Source organism: Phoca vitulina, unplaced genomic scaffold (genome assembly GCF_004348235.1).
Source record: "Phoca vitulina isolate PV1807 unplaced genomic scaffold, GSC_HSeal_1.0 scaffold3, whole genome shotgun sequence".
NCBI classification, from domain to species: Eukaryota; Metazoa; Chordata; class Mammalia; order Carnivora; family Phocidae; genus Phoca; species Phoca vitulina.
The window spans coordinates 66,060,208-66,086,308 of NW_022589706.1; the positions used below are offsets into that span (position 1 = coordinate 66,060,208).

A 26,101-nucleotide genomic window follows, 5' to 3' on the forward strand; every position below is an offset into this window, starting at 1 on the left:
TGAGTTTGGTGGTAGCTTTTTCTTTTTCTTCTTTTCTCTTTTTTTTCCCGCAGCTTTATTGAATTATATATGAAATGTAATATTGTGTAAGTTGAGTCGTACCACATGATGATTTGATCTGCTCTTGTACTGCAAAACGATCACCACCATAGCATTAGTTAACACCTCTAGCTTGTCACCTTCTCTAGCCTATCACACAATCATCATTTCTTTTTTGTGGTGAGAGCATTCAAGATGTACTGTCTTAGCAATCAGTTGCTATTTTAACGAAACTGCTACACTTAGTAGAGAGCAATCCAGGGTCTTCTGGATCAACCGTACAGCTTCTGGTTGAGCTAAGGTTCCTAGTTAAAGAAACAGAATTCAGGCTGGGGTCGCTATTCAGCCAGAAATCCTCCAACCATGCAGGACTCTTACACCCCGTGGGACACCTTTTTCTAATTTTCACAAAGCTGATATAAAAGCTAACAAAAGCCTAGCTGCAATCACAAATCAATTTTATTATTTCTCATCACTCACCATTAATTTGTTCAGTAAATTTATTGCTTTGTTGCCCTCGGATGAAAACCTGATAGGTTCCATAGCAGTTTTTTTCCCTAGCTATTTTGATCACCCGTAGATAATAAACAGTCCCCTTGTATTGGAAAATTTTTAAATGCAGTTTCGGGTAATAACTGAGATTTTCAATTTCATTCAAAACTAAAAGTTCTGGAAGCCTGAAGTGGAGCAAGCATCTTTACTTCCATGTCTTGCTCGTTTGCTCTTTCTAAAACTAGAAATTCCATTTGGAAATTTTAAAATTATCTATTAAGTAACTTTTAGGACAAAACGGGCAGTTTTTCTAAAAAAGAATTATATTGAAAACACAAAATCAATAGAATATAGTTAAATCAGTGATCACAGAAAAGCCATAGCCTTAAATTCTTGCAGCAAAAAAACACATCAAAAAATGAAAAGAAATAAATTGAGCTCCCATCTTAAAAATAAGAAAAGAACAACAAAGTAAGACAAAAGAAAGCAGAAGGAAGGAAATAATAAATTTAAAAGCAAAAGTAATGAGGTAGAGAACAGAACAATAGTAGAAACTAATAAATCAAAATGCTGGCTTCTTGTAAAAACAACAACAACAACAACAAAATAGATAAACCATTAACTCACCCAATAAAGAAAGAAAGGCAGAAAAAAACAAATAAGAAATACAAGCAAGGAGATAACCAATGACACTGGTAAATTTTTAAATATTGAAAGAGACTACTTTACACAATCCAATACAAATAAAATGGAAAACCTAGATAAATGGAATTATTTTCTAAGAAAATACAACTTATCAAAACTGGCCTTGCTATACATGGAAAGCATAAATAGACAGATTTCCATAGAGGAAAGAGAAAAAGTTATCAAGGAACGAACTATAAAAACTAGATCCAAATGATTTTACAGGGGAATTCTATCAAACCTTCAAAGACCAGATAAGCTTAATCCCATTTAAGTTGTAGCACAGAAGGAAAACTCTCAAATGATCTCTGTGAAACAACTATAATTCTGACACTCAAACCTGGTAAGATTACAAACACACACACACACACACACACACACACAAAACTATAAAGCAGTCTCACTCATGACTAGCAATGGAACAATCCTAAATAAAATGTCAGCAAACAGAATCTAAAAACATGTTTAAAGAGTGCATCATAATCAAGAGGGGTTTATTCCCAGACAATGAAGCTTCAGTATTAGTAAATTCATTCCTATAGTTCATCATGTAGTTAGATCTAAGGAGAAAGATGTTATATGATTAGATGTATAGATGACACAAAGGACTTTGTGTTAGTGAGCTATTACTAGGGTGAAAATAGTGAGTAACAAACACCCCCGCCATCTCACTGGCTTACAACGTCAAATATTTTCCTTGTTCTCACTCACCAGTCTGTGGGTTGGCGGGGCTGCTTATGCTTCAGGCTGCAGGATGGATTCAGGTCTACTCCATATGCTTCTCCATTTGGGATCAGCAACTACCCAGGGTATGTCCTTCTGATGGTAGAGGCAGAAACACAAGTGGGGTGAGCAGAAACATATGATGCTTCGGACTCTGAACTTGTCACGCTACTACTGTTGATCAAATTCCATTGTTTAAGGCAAGTCACAAGCTCAAACCCAAAATCAGTGTACAGGTAAAGTATTCTCTCCCAACAATAAATCATGATAGAAGGGAAAAAAGAAATAATTGTGAACACATAGTAAAATGTAGCATAGCCTTTGACAAATTTCAACACTCATTCTTAATTTCAGAAAAATAAAATAAAAATTAAGATATATTTTCTTAACATGATGAAATATTTTATACCTCAACTCAAAAACCAGCATCCTACTTAATGGAGAAACAACTCTCATTAGGATAAAGCAGTTATGTCCTCTGCCCTGCTACTATATAGCAAAGTATTGGAGATAAAAGCTAATAATCATAAGCATTTAGGTGCATAAGACTTGAGAAAGAATTAAATTATATCTCTATGTAGATCATGTAATACTACACCTACAAAACAAAGAATCAGTACTAAAGATAATAATTTCTGTAAAGTACCATAATATAAAATTCACCTGAAACATATATACAAAACTGCAAGCAGTAACCATTTAAAAGATACAATGTCATTTAATATAGAAACCAAAAAAGGATAAAATACTTAAGGAAATGTGCCAAAACTATATTAGAAAGACTTCAGTAAGTGGAAAACACTTCTGTAAGCTAAAAAAGGCTTGAAGAAATCAAAAGACATCATTTGTTCTCATATAGGACAACTCAACACCCTAAAGACGACAATCCTCCCCCAAGTTATGTATAAATGTGATTCCAATTAAAATAAAGGTAAACTTTTTCCTAGAGTTATGCAAGCTAATTCTAAAGTTCATATGGAAAAATAAACATACAATAATGGAAGGAAAATCCTGAAAAATAAAAATAAGAGAGGGCTAGCCCTAACAAGTATTAAATAAGATTATAAAGCCTCTCTAATAAAAACACTGTGGTACTGGCAAACAGATAGAGTGGGAAGGGAATAGAAAATCCAAAAATAGACCCAAGTACAGATGGAAATCACTAGAGGGCATCTAAGATCACCTGGGGAAAGATGGACTTTTAAATAAATGGTGTTGAGTGACTGGCTATTCATTTGGAAAAAGATAAAACTGGATCCATATCTCACACTATGCATCAGAATAATCTCCAAATAGACCAGAGATGTCAATTTAAAAGGAAACTATAAAAACATGAGACAAATACGTGAGGGAGTTACTTTTTAACTTGGGTGTGGGGAAACCTTTTCTAACTACGAGAAGACTCAATCTCATACCACCTGCTATAAACTAAATGTTCGTGTCCCTCCAAAATTCGTACGTTGAAACCTAATCCTCAACACAAGGGTATTAGAGTCGGGGCCTTTGGGAGGTGACTAGGTCATGAGAGTGGGGTGCTCATGAATGGGATCAGTGTCCTTAGAAAAGGGACCCCGAGAGCTCCCTGGCCCTTCCACCAGGGGAGGACCCACTAAGAAAATGGCTGTCTACGAACCAGGAAGCAGGCCCTCACCAACTCTACGGATGCCTTGATCTTGAATTTCCCAGCCTCCAGAACTGTGAGAAGTAAATGTCTGTTGTTTATAAGGCCCGGGTCTTTTTGGTATTTTTGTACTTGCTTCATTTGCCACTTCATCACCATCAACCGCAGGCGATAGCTTTATTAATGGTGTTGTCCCTGCCCGCCACAGAGTACAAGCATCCCATTTCCTCCTGGCAAGCAGCTCCACACTGGGCTCAAATCCAAGAACATACCAAGTTAATCCAGTTAATCCCCAAAACTAAGGTTCAGGATTCATGAGAGAGAATGGAGTTGTAGCCCAGGGGATGGCGGAGAAGTTTGCTGCGTTATCGTGGGCCACAGCCGATCCGGAGCTGGCGGGGGCTGGAGCCGGCAAACTTCCCGCTGGGGTACCAGGAGGCTGAGGCTGGCAAGCAGGAAACCATGGACCGCGACTGCAGAGCAAAACCCTGCAGGCCAAGGCGCCAGGAAAGCTCACCGGGGAGTGAGGGACCCCGCGTGTTCTTGCACGGTGCTGGCCCCCGCTCCGTCGGAGGAGCAGAAAGATAGGACACAAGCCAGCAAGAGAGCCCGTTTCCTGCAGCGTCCCTCCAGTGCCCCCTACTGACAAAGCTTGCCATCGTGCCGGTCGGCCGTGGGTACGGGGTCCAATTCCAGTACTGCAAAGCCGGACAGCAGTAAACTGAGAGCTGTCACAGGCTCTTGGGGGGAAAAAAGCTGATTCCCGCTCCTGGGGCAAAACGAGTAAAAAATGAGCCTGGGAAATCTCTTTAAAGATAGAATGCAAGGAAGCCCTCAAACACAAAATGGGGTCATAACCAAGGGACTGAAGACCAAAATTGAAGGGGATTGCCATTCGCCAAAACTGGAGTGATTTGAGAATAAAAAGAATAATGGCAATAATGAATTATAACAAATATATATATTTATATAATATATATGATGAATTATAACAAACTGAAATTTTTTTTGTTTCATTGGTACATAGCGATACTATAAGAGAAAGCATAGAAGGAAAGGTCTTCTTTACAGATGAACGCCAGCTAATAGTAAATGTAGAAGGAATGATAAAATTAGAAAATCAGTTTGCAACCACAGTGTAATATTGACTCAGGAAATGATCACTGATTAGTGTTAAAATAATTGTACAAAAGGTTATTGGCAACAGGATATTCACCTTGTCCTAGAAGATCACCCCATAAATTACTAATTCCAAAAGAAGAAGATACTTCTAACTAGAGAGTTTTGGTGGTCAACATCTTCATCCAGGAATCAAACTTAGCTTCGCAAATGAGACAACTAGACATTTGTTTCCTAATGTCACACAATAAGAAGCACGCAACATCCCCTATGAAACATTTTTGTGAAAAGATGTTTAACAGAACCAAAAAATAGGAAAACAAGCAAACCCAGACGTTGAGTTACTCAATGATACGACTGACTTGAACTTTCCAAAAAGTAAAGTTTCCAGATGAAATACAGGACACTGTTATATTTGAATGTCAAATGAACAACAAAATCATCTTTTAGTGTAAGCATAGTATATATTATACTAAAGGATGAGTCATTGTTTATCTGACATTCAAATTAACTGAGCATCCTGTATTTTTATTTTCTAAATCTTTAAACCCTAGAAAAAAAGGGTGTTATACTATTCTAGATGAAAAGCCTAAAGAGGCGTAACCAAGGGCAAAACATGAACTTTGACTGGCACCTGGATTGAAAAAGAAGACTATAAAACACATTTTAGGGACAATTATGGTAATTGGAACATACACAGTGTGTTAGATGATACTGCAGAATTACTGTTAATTTTCTTAGGTGTGACCATGGCATCATACTTACGAAATGAATGCCCTTATTCTTCAGAAATGTATATTGAAATATTTAGAAATGATGTGCCATGGTTTTTATAATTTGCTTTCTGATGATTCAGAAAACACACACGGGCACACGAGGAGAAAGAAACCAATGTAGCAACATGTATTATTCTTTCAACTTTTCTCAAGGTGTGGAAATGTTCCCAAAATTGGGGGTAGGAGGAAAGAGCCTACAGAATACAAAAATGTATGATGAATTACGTCCTTAAAATAATGTCTCATCCATTGATATAAAAGTCTCAGAGCAATTCCTTCATGGTTTACTTCTTATATAAAATCAAGGAAAAGGAATTAATACATTTTTACAACTAAAAAAAAAACTGTGTTTAAACTATGTTCCATCACCTATGTATCCCTAATGACCTTAGATGCTCACTTCAGATGCAATCTGACAATCTTTTCATCCTTTTTCCATGTCACTAGTATAACCTAACCATGATTTGGAGTCTTTTTTACTGGTCCTCGGCACCGTCTCTTCCTCTCTCCCACATGCAATATTTCGGGCTTCTAGTAACAGTGGCTCCAAAGATTGTTTGATTGCAATTATAATGGTAACAACAAAACTTCCCGGTGAGTCAGTGTTGCCTGTGCAGCAGGGCAGAGGCAAATAACTAAAATAAGCAGTTCTGTTCTTGATTTGTACCGAGCATTCAGAAAAGGACTTAAAAACCCTATTTGTGGAGACTGAAGAAAAAACTATCTTCTACTGCACAATTTCATGAGGCAGTTTTTTATGCTTCCTCAATTTGGTGAATTCCCATATTGAAGCATTATGAATTATGTTCTCCACTTACAACACGCAGACCCAAAGCACACACTAGCATGTTACATGCTCAACTGCAGTATTGTTCCTATGCAGTCTCTTTGACTTAACCTCTTTTATTCCAAATACCATAAAGACTCATGTCTGACTAATCTAATGTGGCTATTTTAATCCAAAGTGCAGCTACATATCGCATATAGGTCCCAATCTCCAATAATAGATGCCCCCACCTCCAAGACGCAAACAAATAAATCCGGGAGACCTATGTGGCTGAACATACTCATCTAGTCAAATTGAAAGCATAGGTTGGCAACCGAAAAAACAAAAGATCAGGTCCCTCTGAGGAACCACCAAAAGAATGAGGGGCAGACCTAAGGGAAAAATCCAAAAGAAGGGTCCTAAATGTGCCCTAAGTATTACCAACATCGTTTACAACATATCAAGGTGATACTTTGAAGTTATTATTTAGAAATTATTCAGTAAAAGTACAGAAGTTTTGCATGAATATAATACATCCAATTTCTTGAAGGTGCGAAAGGGTGAGAGGAGACCTACCCCTAGTAAAGCTCAAATACCTGACTTTCCCCCCCACATCACCTTCTTCCTCATTCCAGACACTAACAGTGGAGAGGAAGGGGATTAAGTGCTGACCTGACACATTCTTCTAAAGAAGGCCCCCATTGTCTTAGTCTGTTCGGGCTGCTATAACAGAAATACCACAAATGGGATGGTTTATAAACAACAGAAATTTATTTCTCACAGTTTTGAAGTCTGGGAAATCCAAGATCATGGCTCCAGAAGGTTTGGTGTCTGGTGAGAGCTCACTTTCTGGTTCATAGACAGCCATCTTTTTGCTGTGTCCTCATGTGGTGAAAGGGACTGGTGATCCCTCTGGAGCCTCTTTTATAAAGTCATTCTGGGCTGTGCCCTATTGATCTAACCATGTTCCAAAAGTCCTGCTTCTTAATACCATCACATTGGGGTTAGGATTTCAACATATGAATTTGGGCAGGATGGGGGGCACACAAACTGTTGGTCTCTAGCACCTACCCTCCAGCCTCGAAGCATTTGGAGATGGGCCAAAACACAGGCCAGCTCTACTTAGCAGTGCCTCCAGAGCCCCTTCGGAGGTGTCAAATCAATGATCTCATCTACCTCAAGAAACCAGACAAGCAAGAGCAAAACAAACCCCATGTCCCTTCTCACCACTTTTATCCAACATAGCACTGGAAGTTCTAGTCATTACAATAAGGAAAAAATAAACTAAATTAAATTAAATTTAAAAAGAGCACACAAATTTGAAAAGAAAAAATAAAACTATTTTCAGACATCAGGATTTTCTATGTAGAGAATTTCAAGAAACCTACAAAACATTCCTAGAACTAAACAATGAGTCCAATAACATTGTAGGATTCAAGATCAACATACAAAACTCAATTGAATTCTTATATACTGACAATGAACAAGTTAAAACCAAAATTAAAATGATGTCATTTATACTTGCTTAAAAAATGAAATGTTTAGGTATAAATCTAAGAAAATATGTATAAGATCTGTATGATAAAAGTTACAAAATGCTGATTAAAAAAACACACAAAAAAAGACCTAAATACTTGGGGATTCACACCATGCAATAGCAAGAACCCCCAAACCATACAATTAAAAAATGGACAGGAGAATAAACAGACATTCTTCCAAAGAAGACATACAGATGGCCAACTGGTACATGAAAAGGTGCTCAATATCACTAATTATCAAGGGGATTCTAATCAAAACTACAAGGAGATATTACCTCATACCTGTTAGAATGGCTATTATCAAAAAGACAAGAGATACCAAGTATTGGCAAGAATATGGAGAAAAGGGAACTCTTGTGCACTACTGGTAAAAATGTAAATTGGTGCAGTGACTAGGGAAAACAGTATGGAGGCTCCTCAAAAAATTAAAAACAGAGCTACTATATGACCCAGCAATTCCACTTCTAGGTATTTATCCAAAGGAAGTTTGGATAAGGAAGTTTGGATAAGGAAGTGATTTATCCAAAATCTCTATCAATTCATCAGAAAGATATAACAATTGTAAATATTCACTCATCATTGGAGCACCTAAACATATAAGATAAATATGAACGGAAATGAAAGGACAAATAAACAGCATAAAACAATAGTAGAGGACTTCACACTCCACGTTCAACAATGGATACATCATCAGAAAATCAATAAGGAAAACGGTGGGCTTGTATAACATCATAGAGCAAATGAACCTAACAGACATTTATAGAACATTACTTTCAACAGCAGCAGAATATGCCTTCTTTTCAAGCACATTCTCTAGAGGGATTGTGTGTTGGGCCACAATACAAGTCTTAACAAATTTAGGAAGACTGAAATCATATCAAACGTTTCTAATCATAACGGTATAAAACTAGAAATCAGTAGCAGAAGGAAAGTTGGAATATTTACAAATATATGGAAATTAAACAACACACTCCTCACAACTTAGGAGTCAAAGAGGAAATTAAATGAGAAATCAGAAAGAATCTTGAAAAGGCATAACAACATGCCAAACTTATAGGATCCAATGAAAGCAATTCTAAGTAGGAAGTTTATAACAATAAATGCTTGGATTAAGAAAAAAGAAAGCTCTCAGATAAACAACCTAACTTTACACCTCAAAGAACTAGAAAAAAACTAAGCCAAAGTTAGCAGAATAAAAGCAATAACAAAGATTAAAGCAGAAATAAATGAAATAATGAGTAGGTGGACACTAGAAAAGATAACAAAACTGTATTGGTTCTTTGAAAAGATAAAATCAACAAACCTTTCATTAGACTGACAGAGAGAGAGAGATAGAGAGAAGACTCAAATAAATAAAATTATAAATGAAGGGGGACATCACAACTACATAAATGTAAAAGATCATAAGAGACTATTATCAACAATTATATGCCAATGAATTGGATAAACTAGAAGAAATGGATAAATTCTTAGAAACATGCAACCTACCAAGGCTGACTTGTGAAGAAATAGAAAATGTGAACAGTTCAATGACAAGTAAGGACATTGAATCAGTAATCAAAAATCCTCCCCCAAAAAAACAAAAACAAACAAACAAACAAAAAAACCAGGCACAGATGGCTCTATGGGCAAGTTCTACCAAACGCTTAAAGAACAATTAATGCCAATCTTTCTCAAACTCTTCCAAAATATTGAAGAGAAAGGAACACTTCCAAACTCATTTTACAAGGCCAGTGTTACTATAATAACGGGTATATGTCAGCCCACATTTGTCCAAACCCACAGAGGGGCAACACCAAGAGTGAACTCTAATGTGAACTGTAGGCTTTGAGTGATTACGTTGTGTCCATGTGGGTTCATCAAATATAACAAATGTACCCCCACCCCCACGCTGGTGGGAAATGTTGATAATGGGAAAAGCTATGCATGCAAGGGGGCAGAAGGCACATGGAAAACCTCTGTACCTTTCCCTCAATTTTGTGTGAACCTAAAACTGCTCTTAAAAAATAAAGTCTTTAAATATGGGGGAAAAAAACACAACAGTGGTGAAAAATGGTAGCATACCACTTAGGGTCACTTGTATTCAATTAGGAAATAGATGGCATATTCAACTGGCTAATCTGCCTAGGAGTTATATAGAACGGACCAGCTTTTATTCTAGGCTAATTTGGCCCCACAACTGAAGCATTATCTTCCTGAGTCTTCTACTCAACACCCCATATATTACAAAGTTTCCCCACTTTGAATGTTGAGAACTAGAACATTTTCCTGCTCTGTGAGAGCATCAGAAATTTCCCCACTTGCTCCTTTCGGGTAGTTCTTTCCCTGCAGATTTCCCAGCAGGCGGTTCTGTCCTCAGGCAGATTCTTCACAGGCACACTCTGAAGACTCAAGGGCAACTCTGGAGATCTCTGGAGCTCTTTCTGCGGTTCTCTCCTCTCTGGTACTCTGTCTGCACATTGGCCTCCCTTGCACCTTGGTCTCCTTGACCACCCTGGCCTCCCCAAATTCTCAACTTAGTCTTCTCAACCCTGAGGGACTGCACTACAGCCTGGGAGCCCTCTCTAGGGAATTATTGGGAAACCATAGAACTGTCATCCTTTGTTTATCTCCTCATTTGTTTATCTTCTTTCAAGGATTACTGTTCATCACTGCTGATTGTCTGATGTTTCAAAACCATTCTTTATAAAATTTGACTGTATTTTTTTTTTTGTAATTGAGGGTAAGTGGGTATATCTGTCCCTGTTGTTCCATCAGGGCTGGGAACAGAAATCCTTTAAAAATAATGTTATCTTAAAAAAAAAAATGAAAAAGACCAAATAAAATATATGACCACAGAGAAATAAAAAGTGAGCTGACAAAATTCACAGGAGGAATTAAGGATTTAAAATAAATAATTAGAGAAATAAAAGCCACATTCGAAACTATAAAAATAAAAGATACAGGGGTGCCTGGGTGGCTCAGTTGTTTAAGCCTCTGCCTTCAGTGGCTCAGGTCATGATCTTGGGGTCCTGGGATGAGCCCTGCATTGGGCTACCTGCTTCTCCCTCTCCCTTTGCCCCTCCCCCTCCCCACCCTCTGCTTGTGCTCTACCCTCCCTCCTCTCAAATAAAGCAATAAGATCTTTTTTTTTTTTTTCAGGGGTGGGAGAAATCACTTTTATTCCAAAAGAATTCCATATCTATATTCCAAATCAATAACAACATTTAGGTAAGTGTGTACCCTTGCCTCATAGATAACATTCATTTGAGTGCCTAAGTTAAGGCATTTAAAAATTATATATATTTAATTTCTATCACCCATCCAATCTCATTTCCTTATATAGGCAGCATCCTGTAGAATAAAAAGTCTGATTCTAAAGGCCATATTTGCATGTATAATTTAAAAAATTAATATGTGCATGGATTTTTTACACCGATCCTGTGAAACACTATGTTCCGTTTCCAGGGATAATTAACATCAACTTAGTCTGTTGCTAATTTCCGTTATTTCTCACCAAGTACATTAAAAAAAAAAATGAAAGATACAGTTACATGGAGGGCAGGATTTGTAAAAATTCTGTTAAAAAATAGAAAATGATAAAAAGAGAAATAATTAGAAAGAAGATAATACAGAAATCAAACACAGTAGCTCCAACATATGCATTAATTGGTATTCCTGAATTAAGAAAGCAAAATTTAAAGTATTCCAAAATGACAAAAGAAGAAAACTTTCCTAAAATAAATGAAAAATTGAATTTGCTGATTAAACCCGTATAATTTCTCCCAGAAAAATAATTATGCATAATAATCAACACAATGGTGTATTCTAGAGCAGGATAATAAAAAATTCACTAAGCAGGTAACTTTTGGGCAGAAAAATCAAGTCATCTGCCACAGCTGAGAGAAAAGAGTGGGTTTAATCTGAACTCTCCTTCTCCATGGCAACATTTAATGACAGAGGAAGGTGGAAGAATGTGTCCAGAATCTTAAAAAGAAGGAAGACAAGATTGAGCCAAGAATATTATGCCCAGCCCATTTGTTTTATGTTTATGGCAACAGAAAGGCACTCTCAATTTGGTACACACTCTGGGAGTAATGAGGCATTAATGAGTCCTTCTTTTAAAAAAAGAAAAAAAGAACACTTAATAAAAAATCTATCCCAAAAGTATTGAATCAAGAGAACTCAGGGGAGGGGAACCTATGTTTTAAAAGTATTGGTAATAAGTACTGAATATATCTAAATATAAGATGAAATACTATATTTATTATTTTAGAAGAAAATAAAAGTTTATAGACTTTGACAATGTCAAAGTTATTAATTTTTAAAAGTGTTGGTAGAGAGTACGTATTTGTTAATACCTTATTTTTCAGAAGAGTCAAAGCCTACTGAAAAAATTGACAGATCAAAAAAACAATTGCTTGCTTAATTTAAAAAATTGATGTTGATATTAAAAATTACATTTGTAAATAATTTCTAAATAACATTCAGACAGAAACCCAACATAGCTCACTAATCCTCTCTAGTAAATTGATGAGAAGCCCTTTAGAGGTCAGGCCAAAGTAAGGACTATAACCAGACAGAGTCATTAAATAAAATTAAACCATTAAAATTTACGAATTTAAAATATGTAGTCAGTGAGCAAGAGTATGAGGAAAGCTACTGTAACCAAAGTAGGATGGTATTAGTAAAAGGTTAAAAAATAAAAGAAAAAAAAGAATACAACATGCAGAAATAAACTCACACATATATGGTCAATTGATTTTCAAAAATAGTGCAAAGATGGTTCAAGAGAGAAAGGATTGTCTTTTCAACTAATGATACTAGAACACTTGGATACTCATATGTAAGAAAAAAAAACTTGATTCATACCTCCCACCATATGTTAAAATTATCTCAAAATGGATTATATGCCTAAACATAAAACCTGAAATTATAAAACTTCTAGAAGAAGATATAGGAGAAAATGTTCATGGCCTTGGGTGAAGCAAAGATTTTTACAAATATAACACCAAATGTACAATTCATAAAAGAAAAAATTCATAAATTGAACTTTATCAAAATTAAGAACTGCTATTAAAAATTACTGAGAGTCCATTTTCAAAAGGATTTCTGGATTATTACAGCAAAAATTTCAAAGCTGTAATTTGATTATGTAAAAAAAAGAAAAGTAAGATTCAGGGATGCCTGGGTGGCTCAGTCGGTTAAGCGTCTACCTTTGGTTCAGGTCATGATCCCAGGGTCCTGGGATGGAGTCCCGCATCGGGCTCCCTGCTCAGCGGAAAGCCTGCTTCTCCCTCTCCCACTCCCCCTGCTTGTGCTCTCTCTCTCTCCGACAAATAAATAAATAAAATCTTAAAAAAAGAGAAAAGAAGAGTAAGGTTCAGCATCCTCTAAAGTCTCTAATCTCCTAACTCTTGCAGAGTGGGAGGCCAAACCAGCCACTCTATATGCCCAGACAAGGGGACCTGATCTTGTGATCATATTGCATATAACTAGCACAACTTTTACCAGTCTGTAGATTCACTTCTATTCAAATTTGTTAGTACTATTTTAATTGCAAGGGACAGAAACCCTAACCTAAAATAAATTAACCAGAAAGGAAATGTTAGGGCTAATGAAGTACAGGGGTAGGTCTGCCTTCAATTAGTGCTGGCTCGGGAGCTCAAATGATATCATCAGAAGCTGGTCTTTCTTCATCTCCTAAGACCCACCTAAGGTATAGTAAGTCAGAATCCTCAGGAGTTAGACTCCGGAATCTTAAAACCAACAACAGAAAACCCTTTCCAGATGAGTGCCCTAAAGCACTTATCAGTTAATTGCTTTATCTGTGTATAGCTTGTCTTTGCAAGCTAATTACAAGCTTCTTGCATGCAAGGACAATTTCTTCTGCACCCTAATCATATCTAAAATTGTGCTCGATGGATATTAAACAGGTATTCTGTAAAGTCTGGTAGATCTAGGGATGCTGCAAGTTTAATGCTATAAGCATCAGAAGGCATTTGAAAAAAAATCTAATATTCTTTTGGAAAATCTGAGCTAGTGAAAATATAGTTGGATTCAAAGTTTTTGAACAACTCCATCCGAATGGAATTAGTGAATAAATTTGAGTTAGTAAAGAGCAGTATTCCAAAGCCCTCTGTTCTTGGCCCTGCATTGTTCAAAATTCTTTTGAACTTGAATAAAGATATAGATGATAAATATCATATCTGCGATTGACCAAACCAGGAGACGTCAAATGATAAAAATGTATTTCGCAATGTTCTTGAATAGCATGGCCACCCAAACATTACCACCAGATCAATTTTGGTATTCTTCCAGTCCTCACGTTATATATATATTGTTGGCTCCCTTTTCCCCCTGAGCATCAACATTTTGGCTGCCAGCTTGTCTAGACTTACATCCTTTGACTCCAAATCTAGCAGGAAGAAAAGCTTTTCTTTTCCACAACTTGAAAAAAGTTCTGTCCTGATTTCCATTGAACAGAACCAGATCCCATGCCTGTTCGTAAATACCACTCACAGGAGCCAAGGGTTCATGATGCTCTGGTCGGCCACGCCTGCGTTCCACACTCATCACTTGGGAACTAGTGGTGGTGGTAGCCACATCTGAGGCACACAGGGACTCAGAATGGGGGGGGTTCCCCAAGAAAATCTGATTATTGTTTTGGCAAGAAAGGGGAATGGTTACAGAACTGCTAAACAACAAACCAAATAAGCCAGGGTCTCTGCCTTACATCCTACTCAGGAGGACAACTCTGTTAACAGATATTTTTAATATGAAATGATAAATGTTGGGGTGCCTGGGTGGCTCCGTTGGTTAAGCGTCCAACTCTTGCTTTTGGCTCAGGTCATGATCTCATGGATCATGAGATCGAGCTCCTCATAGGGCTCTACACTCAGTGGGGAGTCTGCTTGAAGATTCTCCCCCTCTGCCCCTCCTCCCACTCACTCACAAACACTCTCTCTCTCAAATAAATACATAAGTCTTTTTGAACAAAAAGATAAATGTGATAAAATTTGACAGGGTAGAGGGGCAAGTAAATTCAAGCTAGGGGCCAAGATCGTGGCTAAGTAAGTTTCCAGAAGGAGATGATGCCTGAGTCTAGAAAGATTCTAAGTCTTTAGGAGGTGTAGAAGAGGGCTTGGGGATGACTTAGAAGATTTGATCCCCTTGCAGGTAGGAATTATGTCTTACTCTTGCCCCGCTGGAATCCAACATGGAGCCTGGTGTCTAGTGGACACTCTGTAAGTGTTTGATGAATTTGTTAATATTCCCTCATTATGTATTCAGCCAAAATTCTGTGGGAATTTGTAAGGTAGATATTTAGCCACATTATTCCCAGAAGGAAACTGAGATACAGAGGTTAGGTCATCAGAATCACATGCCAGCCAACAACGGTGCCCAGGTAACTCCCACAGAGGCAGGGACACATCCAAACCAAATTCTAGACATAAGGTAGAATACCACAAATCCTAGCCTTGCATTATTAGTGCAGTAAATTGAGAAATAAAAACAAGTAAAAATTTTAGTATGGTTAGCAGTTCTTATAAAGCCCAAAACACCAAATCTTTTTCTAATGATTTCAGATGTCAAGTGGTAAAAATTTATTCTCCAATGTTCTTGAATAAATAAGGACTGGGAAAAAATCGAGAAGGAAACATGTTTGTTTGGGTGGGTTGCTAAGCAACACCACATAAGCCAGAGAGCCCTTTTGGATTTCCTTTGGAAGGTGGAATCTGCAGGACCAATGGGTCCTTCTGCTTGTGTCTGCTTCATCTGTTCACATGGGAAAATAAAAGCAAAACAGGAAACAAACAGGCAAGTCTAATAATACAGAAGCCAGAAGCGTGGCGAATACTAAGTATTAAATCAGACTGGACTGTTTTTAAGGTGCCTTTTGAAGGGCTTGTCTGAGTATCCACCATGGCACTGAGACAAAGAGGTGGGGTTTATGTAGCATGTTCCAGAAGAACTTACCACACAGATGAAATAAAACCAAATAGCATCCAGCTATGTTATCCATCCCACACAGGATTTCAGGCCTGTAGATTATCGAAACTTGCAATATGGCCATAGGATTATGGCAACCAGGTGGAGAAGAATATGAATTTTGCATCTCATTTATTTAATAAGAGAACACTTCTTATGAGAAATGGGTTTGTAAGATGAATATTAAAGGAAGGAATTCTGTGGGAAGGGAGAGAAATTTACAGCTTCAAGGCCTACTTGAGGAAAAGCGAGGCACTCCCAAGGGGGAAAACATGCCAAGGTAAAAGCACAAGAGAGAACATTAGGAAGCCAGAAAGAATGACTAGGTATTTGAACAGGAAATATATTGCGCGGCTGGTGATGGGTTTATGAAAACTAAGATGGACACTGGTAGTGAAATTCTTGGAATGTAAGATTTAGGATGCGGTGCATTAAGTACTATCCACATAATGTTACAAAAATGTTTCTCTGAATTTTTTAAAAATCACATTACTTGTGAAGATTTGTAATTAAAATTTTGGGTAAGCACACATTTAATTCTGAATTATGTATGTGTGGACACATTTTTGGTCAGTCCAAATTCTTTTGGGGACAATGGTATAGTCTTAAAAAGAATGCTTCAGATTTTGTTTTAAATCATTGACAAAGAAAGTATATTATTATTATTATTATTATTATTAAATAAAGGCTATACTCTTTAACATGCATCTCAGGCCTTCCATGATCTAGCCCTACCTTCTCCCGTGCCAGCCTGACTAGTTTCTCTCCTCAATCCCTTCTTGTGTTGAAAGACTTCATACTGACTTGATGCCATAGGGGCCAAGGGCAAGCCACCTCAAAAAGTGCACTTCAGCATACTGATTATTTTAAATAAAAGTTACTTAAGAAACAGTTGGTATAAGGATACTCAGAACCACCTCCATTCCCCTCCAGCAAGAAATCAATTTCCCATATGAAAGGTACCCTTCCTGTACTAAGAAGTACAAAGATATCCTTATCACCAGAGATAGGAACTTTAAAGCTGAGAAAGCTATAGAAAAAAACCCTGAGATCATAACCTGAGCTTAAGAGTCAGATGCTTAACTGACTGAGCCACCCAGGTTCCCCATGCTCTTCTATCTTAATTATGTTAAATATTTCCATCTATTACAATAACTTATGTGGTTTTTGTTTAGTGTCACAACTGGATTATGAGCTTCTACTTTTTTTTTTTTTTTTAATTTTTGGATTATGAGCTTCTTAAGGTCAGACACTCACCACCTAGCACAGAGGATTCTACAACAAATACTTCTTGAGCACCTGCTATGTGCTGGACACAACACTATGAAAGAACACAATCAGTGCAACAGGCAAAAAGCCCAGCCCTTAAGGAGTCTTCATTCCCTGTGGAATTGTTGAGGGACTGCATGAGCCTAGTCAGGCGTCATAATCATACCGTTAGAGCTTTGGTTAAGACTGGGGTTTCCTAATTCTTCATGTAGAGCCCTTTTTAACCTTCACATGCTACCATTTCTCCTCTGAGGTGCAAGGGCCTTGGAATAGCTTATGCACACAGGAAACTATTTTTTTTTTAAAGATTTTATTTATTTATCTGAGAGAGAGAGAGAACACGAGCAGGAGGGTGGGGCAGAGGGAGAGGGAGAAGCAGACTCCCCGCCCAGTAACTCGGGGCTCGATCTTAGGACCCGGAGATCATGACCTGAGCTGAAGGCAGATGTTTGACTGACTGAGCCTCCCAAGCTTCCCCCACATTAAACCATTATTAAGTCACTGTTCAAAGTGCTATTTTCAGTTTTGTAATATTTGTTCCCCAAGGATGTTTTGATTTTCCACAGCTCAAGGTTTAGAACACAGCAGATTACTCCTTAGTTTATCCATTTCTTTTTTCTTACTTTTTTTTTTTGCTAGCAAGTCTATAGTCCAGAGATATAAGGAAGAGAATACTGAATGGAAAAACAATAATACCAAGGAATAATAGAATTAATTCAATTACTATTTATTTATTGGGTTCAAGTTCTGTGCTTTCACTATGCACAATGTAAGTAACATTATTATTTTAATAGAACATACAAGATAAAACAAAATACTCTTGGGACATAACTGCAGGGAGTTATCTCATTGGTGAGATAATATACCTTAAGTCTAAATAACAACAGATGGGAGAATATAATTTAGTATTGTAGGGAAGTGAAGTTGTTCCTCTACCCTTCAAGGTCTTCCAGCTGAACTTAGAACTAAATTTACACAAGACAGATTAAAAAGGGGGAAAAAACCCCAAAGTTTTCTTATGTGCACACAGAGGCCTAATAATGAAATTGAGGCCTAAACAAATGACCAAGGCAGGCAGTTTTCATAGTTTTTAGACAATAAATTCGTGAGAAATTGACTGGCATAAAGAAAACAGATGTTTGAGAGCTTTAATTAATAAGAATTCTAAGTGGAATTTGGGCTGAGGTAGTAGATAAGAAAAACACACCCTGTCTTTAAGAAACTCAAAGTTAGGAAAAGGATACAGGTAAGTAACAAGGTAAACTGTAGAATTGATGATAGGTGGCCATGATTACCTGAATAAAATCAGGATATTATGGACACATTGTGTCCCCCTCAAAAATTCATATGTTGAAGTCCTAATCTCCAACAACACAGAATGTGACAGTATTTGGAGACAGGGTTGTTGTTTTGTTTTGTTTTTTAAGGTAATTAAATTAAAGTGAGGTCACTAGAATAGGCCCTAATCCAATGTGACGGGTGTCCTGATGAGAAGAGATTAGGACACAGACACCTACAAAGAGACCACCATGTGAAGACACTAGCGGAAAACCACCATCTACCAGCCAAGGAAGGAGACCTCAGGAGAAGCCAATCCTGCCAACATCTTGATCTGACTTTCAACCTCTAGAATTGTGAAAAAATAAATTGCTGTTGTTTAAGCCACATAATCTGTGGTACTTCATTATGGCAGCCCTAGCAAACAAATAAATACAAGGGCAGATAAAGAAAATGTACTAACCTAACCTAAGGAAATTAAATTTTATGTTTTAAGTTGTAGGAAGCCCCCAGAGGTATCTAAGCATCAATGTGACAGGAGCAGTTTTGGTTCTGAATACAATTTGGGAACGCATGGACCCTGGAGTGGCGGATGGAGATGGAATTGACAGGTTAGTTGTTCCAGTGAGGAATAAAACCAAACATAGACCAAGGGCCCTGGGCGAAATCACTGACAACAGGGATGAGAAACGGAGGTCCTATCAGAGAGATTTGTGGGGCAAAAGGAACAAGATTTGGGGAGATGAGGTGTAGGAGGAAAAGAGCAGACAGATGAGGGTATCACGGAGAAGCATATCTTGACAAGTAAGGAGGACAGCCATGCCTCAAATTTCAACTGGGGGAACAGGAGGTGACGCAGGCTTAAAAGAGGAGGAGAATGGATATTTAATTTGGGATAGGTTAAGTCTGAGACAATTGCAGATCCTCCAGTTGGATGAGCTCACCGTAGAGTGGGAATAAAGTTCTGGCCCCGGGGCTGACGTGGGATTGTGACTCGGAAGCCAGAGTCTGAGCTGACAGCGGGGGGCGGGAGGGGATGAGCTCGAGCTCAGAGCACCAGCGATCTGAACGTTCCAGGACGGAATCTTTGGGGTCCCCACAATGTGTGGAGAGAGGAGCCGACCAGAGGTTGAAGAAACCATCCAAAAAGCAGCAGAAGCGGGAACAAGGGGGCCGCCAAAGGCCAAGGAAGTCAGCATTAGTAGTTTGTTGGTAGTTTTCAAACGAAGTTAAGATTTCTTTGCCCCTGCTGCAGACCGGCGCAGGCTGGATTTCGCTAGTACACACCATCCCACAAAATGGTTTTCTCTCTCTTTCTCTCTCTGCACTTTGGGAGAGGCAGAAGGGGCTGGCGGTGAACAGGGACCCAAGCATTATGTCGGGGTCACGCAGGCAGTGACAGCTCCACAAGCCCCTTCCCCGCAGGCGAGCGGGCGGGGCAGCGAACCCCTCCCTGCCGGAGCCCCTCCACCCGAATGGAACGTGGGCGCCCGCTCCCGGGCTCCCGCTCCACTTGGAACACGAGTCTGGGCGCCGCTCACAGACCGCGCGGTCCGCAGGGGCGGCTTCCTCGCACCTCCCCCTGCAGCGCGCCGCGGCGGCTGGACGAGGCGAGGCTAGGCGAGGGGGAGGCGGGCCGAGGGGGCGGGCGAGGGACGCGGGACCGCCGGGAGGTCGGGGGCGGGGAGCAGGAGGCGGCGGGCCCCGGGAAGAAAAGAACATGGCTCCTGCAGCGCGCTGCGCCGAGCGCGGCGAGGGGCGAAGGCGCGCGGGGCGCCAGTGACCGCGATGGTGAACTCGAGCCGCGTGCAGCCGCAGCAGCCCGGGGCCCCGAAGCGGTCGCCCGCGTCCCGAGCGGCCGGCCCCGGCCGGCTGATGGCGGGCGGCGCGGCCGTGGGCGCCGGCCTCGGGGCTCCAGGCGGCCTCCGCGAGCAGAGGGGCCTGGAGATCGAGATGGAGCGTATCCGGCAGGCGGCCGCGCGGGACCCCCCGGCCGGAGCCTCAGCCTCCCCCTCTCCTCCGCTCTCGTCGTGCTCGCGGCAGGCTTGGAGCCGTGACAACCCAGGCTTCGAGGCCGAGGAGGAGGAGGAGGAAGAGGAGGTGGAAGGAGAGGAAGGAGGAATGGTGGTGGAGATGGACGTGGAGTGGCGCCCGGGCAGCCGGAGGTCGGCCGCCTCCTCCGCCGTGAGCTCCGTGGGCTCCCGGGGCCGGGGGCTGGGGGGTTACCACGGCACTGGCCACCCGAGCGGGAGGCGGCGCCGGCGAGAGGACCAGGGCCCGCCGAGTCCCAGCCCGGCCGGCGGCGGGGACCCGCTGCATCGCCACCTCCCCCTGGACGGGCAGCCGCCCCGAGTGGCCTGGGCCGAGAGGCTGGTTCGTGGGCTGCGAGGTAAGAGCGCGCGACCCGCAGCGGCTGATGGCACAAACCAGAGCTGCGGGCGCCGGCCGGAGCCATCGCCCGCTGTGGGCAGCTTTCCGGGGCTCCCCCTCGCATCCTTCCTGTGTCCCCGCCTCCCTTGGAAGCGCGTACCCCATTCTGCTAATTGTGCTCTACTTCCGGTACCCATGCGGAATTCCACTGCGCCCTTGTTGGTGCAAATTTATGGGATACCTCCTTCTTCTAACGGAAGGAGATGGGTCAGCATATTTTTACCTCTGTATATAAGTGAAAGCCGTATTAGAATGAAAGGGTACCTCTGAAGATTTTTTTTCTTGTAGGGGAAAAAAAGAAAAAATATTCGAATACAGCTGAAGGTGGTTGCGCCTGTATATCGGGTCTTCCGTTGGTCTGGATGCCCTCTTACCCCTCATTCCATTCTGGAAAGGGTAACTGTAGTGTTATCCAAGTTGTGGGGGAAGTGTCACTGAGTTGTCACGGATGTTGTTTTGGTGATGTGTGTGGTGGTTTTGGGGAGAGCGAGCTGTTGAGAACACCACAGATAGAATAAAATAATGTCTATGAAGACAGTTATTTAGCCATTTCTAATCTAGGCGTTTTTCTAAAACAACTGCAAAGCAAAGAAAAAGTTACATTGTTTAAAAAACTTGGTAGTATGGTTTTAAATAGCTAACTTAATGTCCTTTGAAATTCCAACAAAACAGTGAAGTCACCAGATACCAGCTGTGTGTGTACATGTGTCCGAGTTCAGTGCACCCAACTTTCCAGAGGCAGGAAAGGAATTTTCAAATCTGCCAGTGCCTATTTAGAGGACCCAGATTTTCCAGGAGCAGAGAGGATCCTGTTTTGCGAGGTTTTGTCAGAGGCATCCTTGGAAAAGAGTTGCATTTGCTCTCACATTCAAATTATTTTAATCTCCGCTTTTTAAAGAGTTTCCATTCTCCATTCTTTTGAAAGTTTCCCTTCCCTACTCTTCCCTGTCAGTTTTGCAAATCTTGTACAAAAAATCCAGCTGTTTTTATAGCAATGTGATTAAGACCAAGTCAGCCCTACACCCAAATTCCAGTTCTACCACACAGTGGCAAATTGCTTTATCTCCCTGATCCCCAATTTTTGCTTTTCTTAAAAAGAGATAATCATAATACTTTGTTCTTGAATGGGGAGAATTGAATGAGATGAAACATGTGAAATGCTTAGCATGTCTCTGACATGTTGTGAGTGCTTCATAAATATAAATTGATTCATAAATTTTCAATGGTGTGCACTTTTGTACTTCTTTTATGTAAGGGCTTACGCTGTTACTTTGATTCATGTCATGGTGGGGAACAAAAGACCCTTTTTGAACAACCTATGTGAGTAAGTTAGTAAAGCTTTTTAAGGTTCAAAACTGTATCCAAACAAATTATTTTACATTGTTTTAAGTGTGCTTTAAAAAATATTCACTGAAGTAAGAGAAGTTTTTTGCAAGTTAGTGAATAATAATAAATCATGATCCTTTAACCTCCTTTGAATAAACTCAATAATGGAATATAATGAAATGAAATATATATCCTTATATGAGTTTATATACAAGTGTAGTTCTTCAAAAATTTTTTCTCAAAAAAATTTACAAAGTATAGGCTCATAGGGAACTTCTAGTCAAACTTTATCAATGGTCTAATTAGTAGGGCAAGAGACGCAGGAAAATGTTAATCTTAGGAAATTTTAGAATAAATTTTATTTTATTAAATATATTAAAAATTAAACATACATATTGCTTATTAAATAAGTGACATTTGTTGAGTAATTAGCACCTCCTATGAAATTAGTACTGAACTAGGTGCTCCCCCACCACTGCCCACAAAAAAAAAGAGGTAAAATAGCACCATCACCATTTTCCTATGGATAGAAACCAAGAAAAGTAAAATAAATAACCATGAATGAGTTGTGATTTTTTTCCCTCATGGGATCCAATGACAAAAATCTTACATGCATTATGTAAGTAGTACCCTAGGATCAGAACAAGAAGTAACTTGCAATTTCTAAAGGTAGGAAAGATTACTCAAGCTTGGAGTGGTCAGGAGCTTCCATGGAGGTCTCCTGCCTTCGTGATTTTGTACAACTCACTAAGATTCCCCGAGCCTCTGTTCCTCATTTATAAAACGGAGGAGTTGAACCTAATCTCCAGAGTCTTTTCTAGCTTCCACATACTCTGTGATGTTCTTTGATGACATGAATCCAAGATGGACAACAAATGGTCCTTTTTGCTTTTTGTACAGTAGATAGATCTATCTCCTTAGCAGGAGTAAGATGGTAAAGAAGAAATGTTTGAGGTTTGGTTGTGGGAAACATGTGTCCAACCAAGGAACTGAGAATTTATCCCTAAATATTAGGAAGCAGTTGCAAGTTGTTAACAGGACCAGAAACATGCCGAAAGGGAGTATCGGTAGGCAGTGTGCTGTGCAGAAAAGCTTGCACAGGGAGGCAGAGAGGCAGAAGGACCATGTAGCAGGCAGCCAGTGAAGAAGTGGTGAAGGTCTGGACCAAAGTGAAGGATGGCCGAAAGATGTAAAGACTGCCCTCAAACTTAAAGATATCCCCAATAATCTTGTTTGCTTTTTTCTTAGCAAACTCTTTTTAGTGCAAAAATAAAATTTGACACTTTACATGAGTTATCAAATTTTCTGAATTTCCAGAATTGAATGTGTTCTATGGATGTATCAACGTGGTAAAGTCATCTCCTGTTATTTTAAACATCTATGCTTGGGGTTTCGGGGTTTTGTTTTCCTGGAGAAATCCTAAAGTACTGGCTGTGTTGGTCAGGGTGGGCTGGGCTGCTCTAACAAATAGCTACCTTCTCTCCCATTCACTTGTATCATCACTGCCCATTTCCAGAAACTTTTCATCATTTCAAACAGAAACTCTACCCATTACCACGTTCCCCTTCTCCTGGTATCTTCTATTCTTTCTGTCTCTGTGACTTTTTCTACTCTAGGTACATCATATTAGTGGAATCATACAGTGTTTTGTCCTTTAGTGTCTGGCTTATTTCACTTAGCATAATTTTTCAAGGTTTATCCATGTTGTAGCATGTATCCAAATTTCATTCCCTTTGATAAATGGATAATATTCCATTGTATGTCTACAACACATTTTGTTTATCCATTCATCAGTTGACGAACACATGGGTTGTTTCCACCTTTTGGCTATTGTGACTTTCCCTTTGTTTTTAATCCAAACCTCACTCCATCACTTCTTCCTTTTCTTTTTTTATTTGCACTATAATTTTGAACAAACAAGATTTTGTATTTCCGTAGCTGTGGGGATTTTTTTGAGGGAGCGTTGCTACTGTGAGGTATGTGGTTAAGGTTATGCTAGTAACAGAATTTGTGCAGTCAGCAAACATTTGTGAGTCTCCTTTGTGGTGGATACTAGAGATACAGAGATGAATAATACAAGGTCCCAACTCTCAAGGAGTTCAGCTTAGTAGGGGAAACAGGTGTAAGTAAATAATTGCAATGTGAGGTCTCAGGGATTGGAGGGACCCAAAGAAGAGAGGACCAGCTGTATGGGAGGAGGTCAGAGGAAGTGAAACTTGAGTTAACATTTTGAAGGATGAGGGGAGAATTTAAGGAGGGAAAAGTAGCAGAAGTAAGAACACGCAAGCCTATAGCTTATTGGTACTTTTTCCTCTAAAAAGTTAGAGCTCGTGGAGGCTTCAAGAAGGGGGCTGATACGGTCACATATCAATCTGAAGATGATTCTAGCAAGAATGTAGAGAATGGAGTGAGGCAGATAGTGCTGGTTGGTGGGAGAATAGGTCAGGAGAGGACTAACCGAGAGACAGGGGTAGCAATGGACTGCAACCAAGGCATGTGCGCTGGGCTAGAAGGAAGCTGGACTGGAGACAGACAGAAGGCATCAGAATTGTGGACCAGCTCCATGTGAGGGTTAAGAAAAGGGCCTGTTCTAGGATGAAACCCATGTTTCTGGCTTGGTACCATTAACCCATACAGGGCAAGTAGGTTTCTAGACAGAGAAAGAAAAAATCTCAGTGTGGGGCATGCTAGTATTAACTGTCCGTGGAACATGCATGTAGAACTGGCTGTTAGCTGTGGCACCTGCTTGTCTGTTCCTCAGGAGAGGGCCGACTGAGAATTTAAGAGTCAGGAGTCAATAACATATAAGGGAGCAACTGAATATTCTATATTAAATGGGCCAATAGTAGTAAAAAGTCACTTCCCTTTTTAAAGTTGGGCCTGCAATTCAAATAAATATTTGGAAGGATTGTGTTTGTCTTCCTAAACAAGGCCCACATGTGTCTGAGCACAAAACCCCCGGATTCTTTCATGATAGAAATGCGATGAGAATTTGGTTAGGTTATTCACAGTAAAATCGAAGTTCGTATGGATTTGGGTGTTTACACTGTTCTGAAATTTAGACCAACTAGAGGTCAGAAGTAGGACATTTTTCAGAGTTGCACCTGTTTCTGGAGCTATAGACAAGTCTCTTTCAAGTACTTTATGTGCTTTACATATAATATTTCTAATTCCCAGAGCAACCCCACCAAGAGGTACTTTTATCCCATTTTCAGCTGAGGAAATGGAGGCTCATGATGTTCGATAAGGTCCCACTGTTCATATGTGACTGAGCCCTCAACTGATCACAGCTGACTCCGAAATTCCACATTGCACCTTGTCATGATCAATGAGTCATGGGGATTTAGTGTACATCAGATGGGACAGGGTTGGTATGAGGCAAATGATCCACATGCAATCTTTTGACCATGGAACTGAAATATTCAGGATGAAATGATACGATAGCTGGAATTAGTTTCAGTTTCAAAATTGGGAAGGAGTGGGTGAGGGTTTAGATGAATCAAGGTTGTTGTTGAGTTGATAATTGTTGAAGCTGGGCAAGAGATACATAGGACTTCATTATATCATTCTCTCTGTGATGTTTTTTGTGTATTGCAAAATAGTTTTGGAAGTATTTGAATAAGATAGTTGCAAAAATGGCATTTTTCACAATTATTTATGTTTGAGACATCTTTTGTGTTTCAGATTATCCATTTCAGAGTCCCTCTATATTCATATTCATAAGTACCACTGCCTATGGGAATATACACTGTTTAGATGAAGTACTCCAGCTTTGGGCTCTGGCATTGACCAAGCACCCTCTTAAATATGAGAGAAGCTGGATATTGTCTGGTGTCCCCCTCATATCATGTTCTCCCTAACAGCTGGAGACACTTTATGTACTCAGTGTGAGTGCCTGAAATGCTGGGCATATACTCCCTCCACGGTGAGGACAATTGTGGGAAAAGACAACAGTTGATTTTGAAGAATGCTGCCATTTTGTAACCATTCTTATTCCATCAGCTCTGCTAAACATGGGAAGGAGTTAGCCATAGGACAGCAATTTTTTCTATTTGTGGACATAGCCATT

At 39.8% G+C, this 26,101-nt stretch overlaps 1 protein-coding gene across 1 annotated transcript in view; it reads left to right on the top strand.

Annotated features, from left to right (window-relative positions):
• Positions 1-19,262: 19,262 nt before the first annotated feature.
• The window catches only part of PKD2 (polycystin 2, transient receptor potential cation channel), a 54,344-nt gene continuing 47,505 nt past the window's right edge, over positions 19,263-26,101 (top strand). The window contains exon 1 of the mRNA XM_032400776.1: positions 19,263-20,665. Within this exon, the coding sequence (XP_032256667.1) occupies positions 20,065-20,665 (601 nt within the window). The 5' untranslated portion in view covers positions 19,263-20,064. The remainder of the gene's footprint in view (positions 20,666-26,101) is intronic.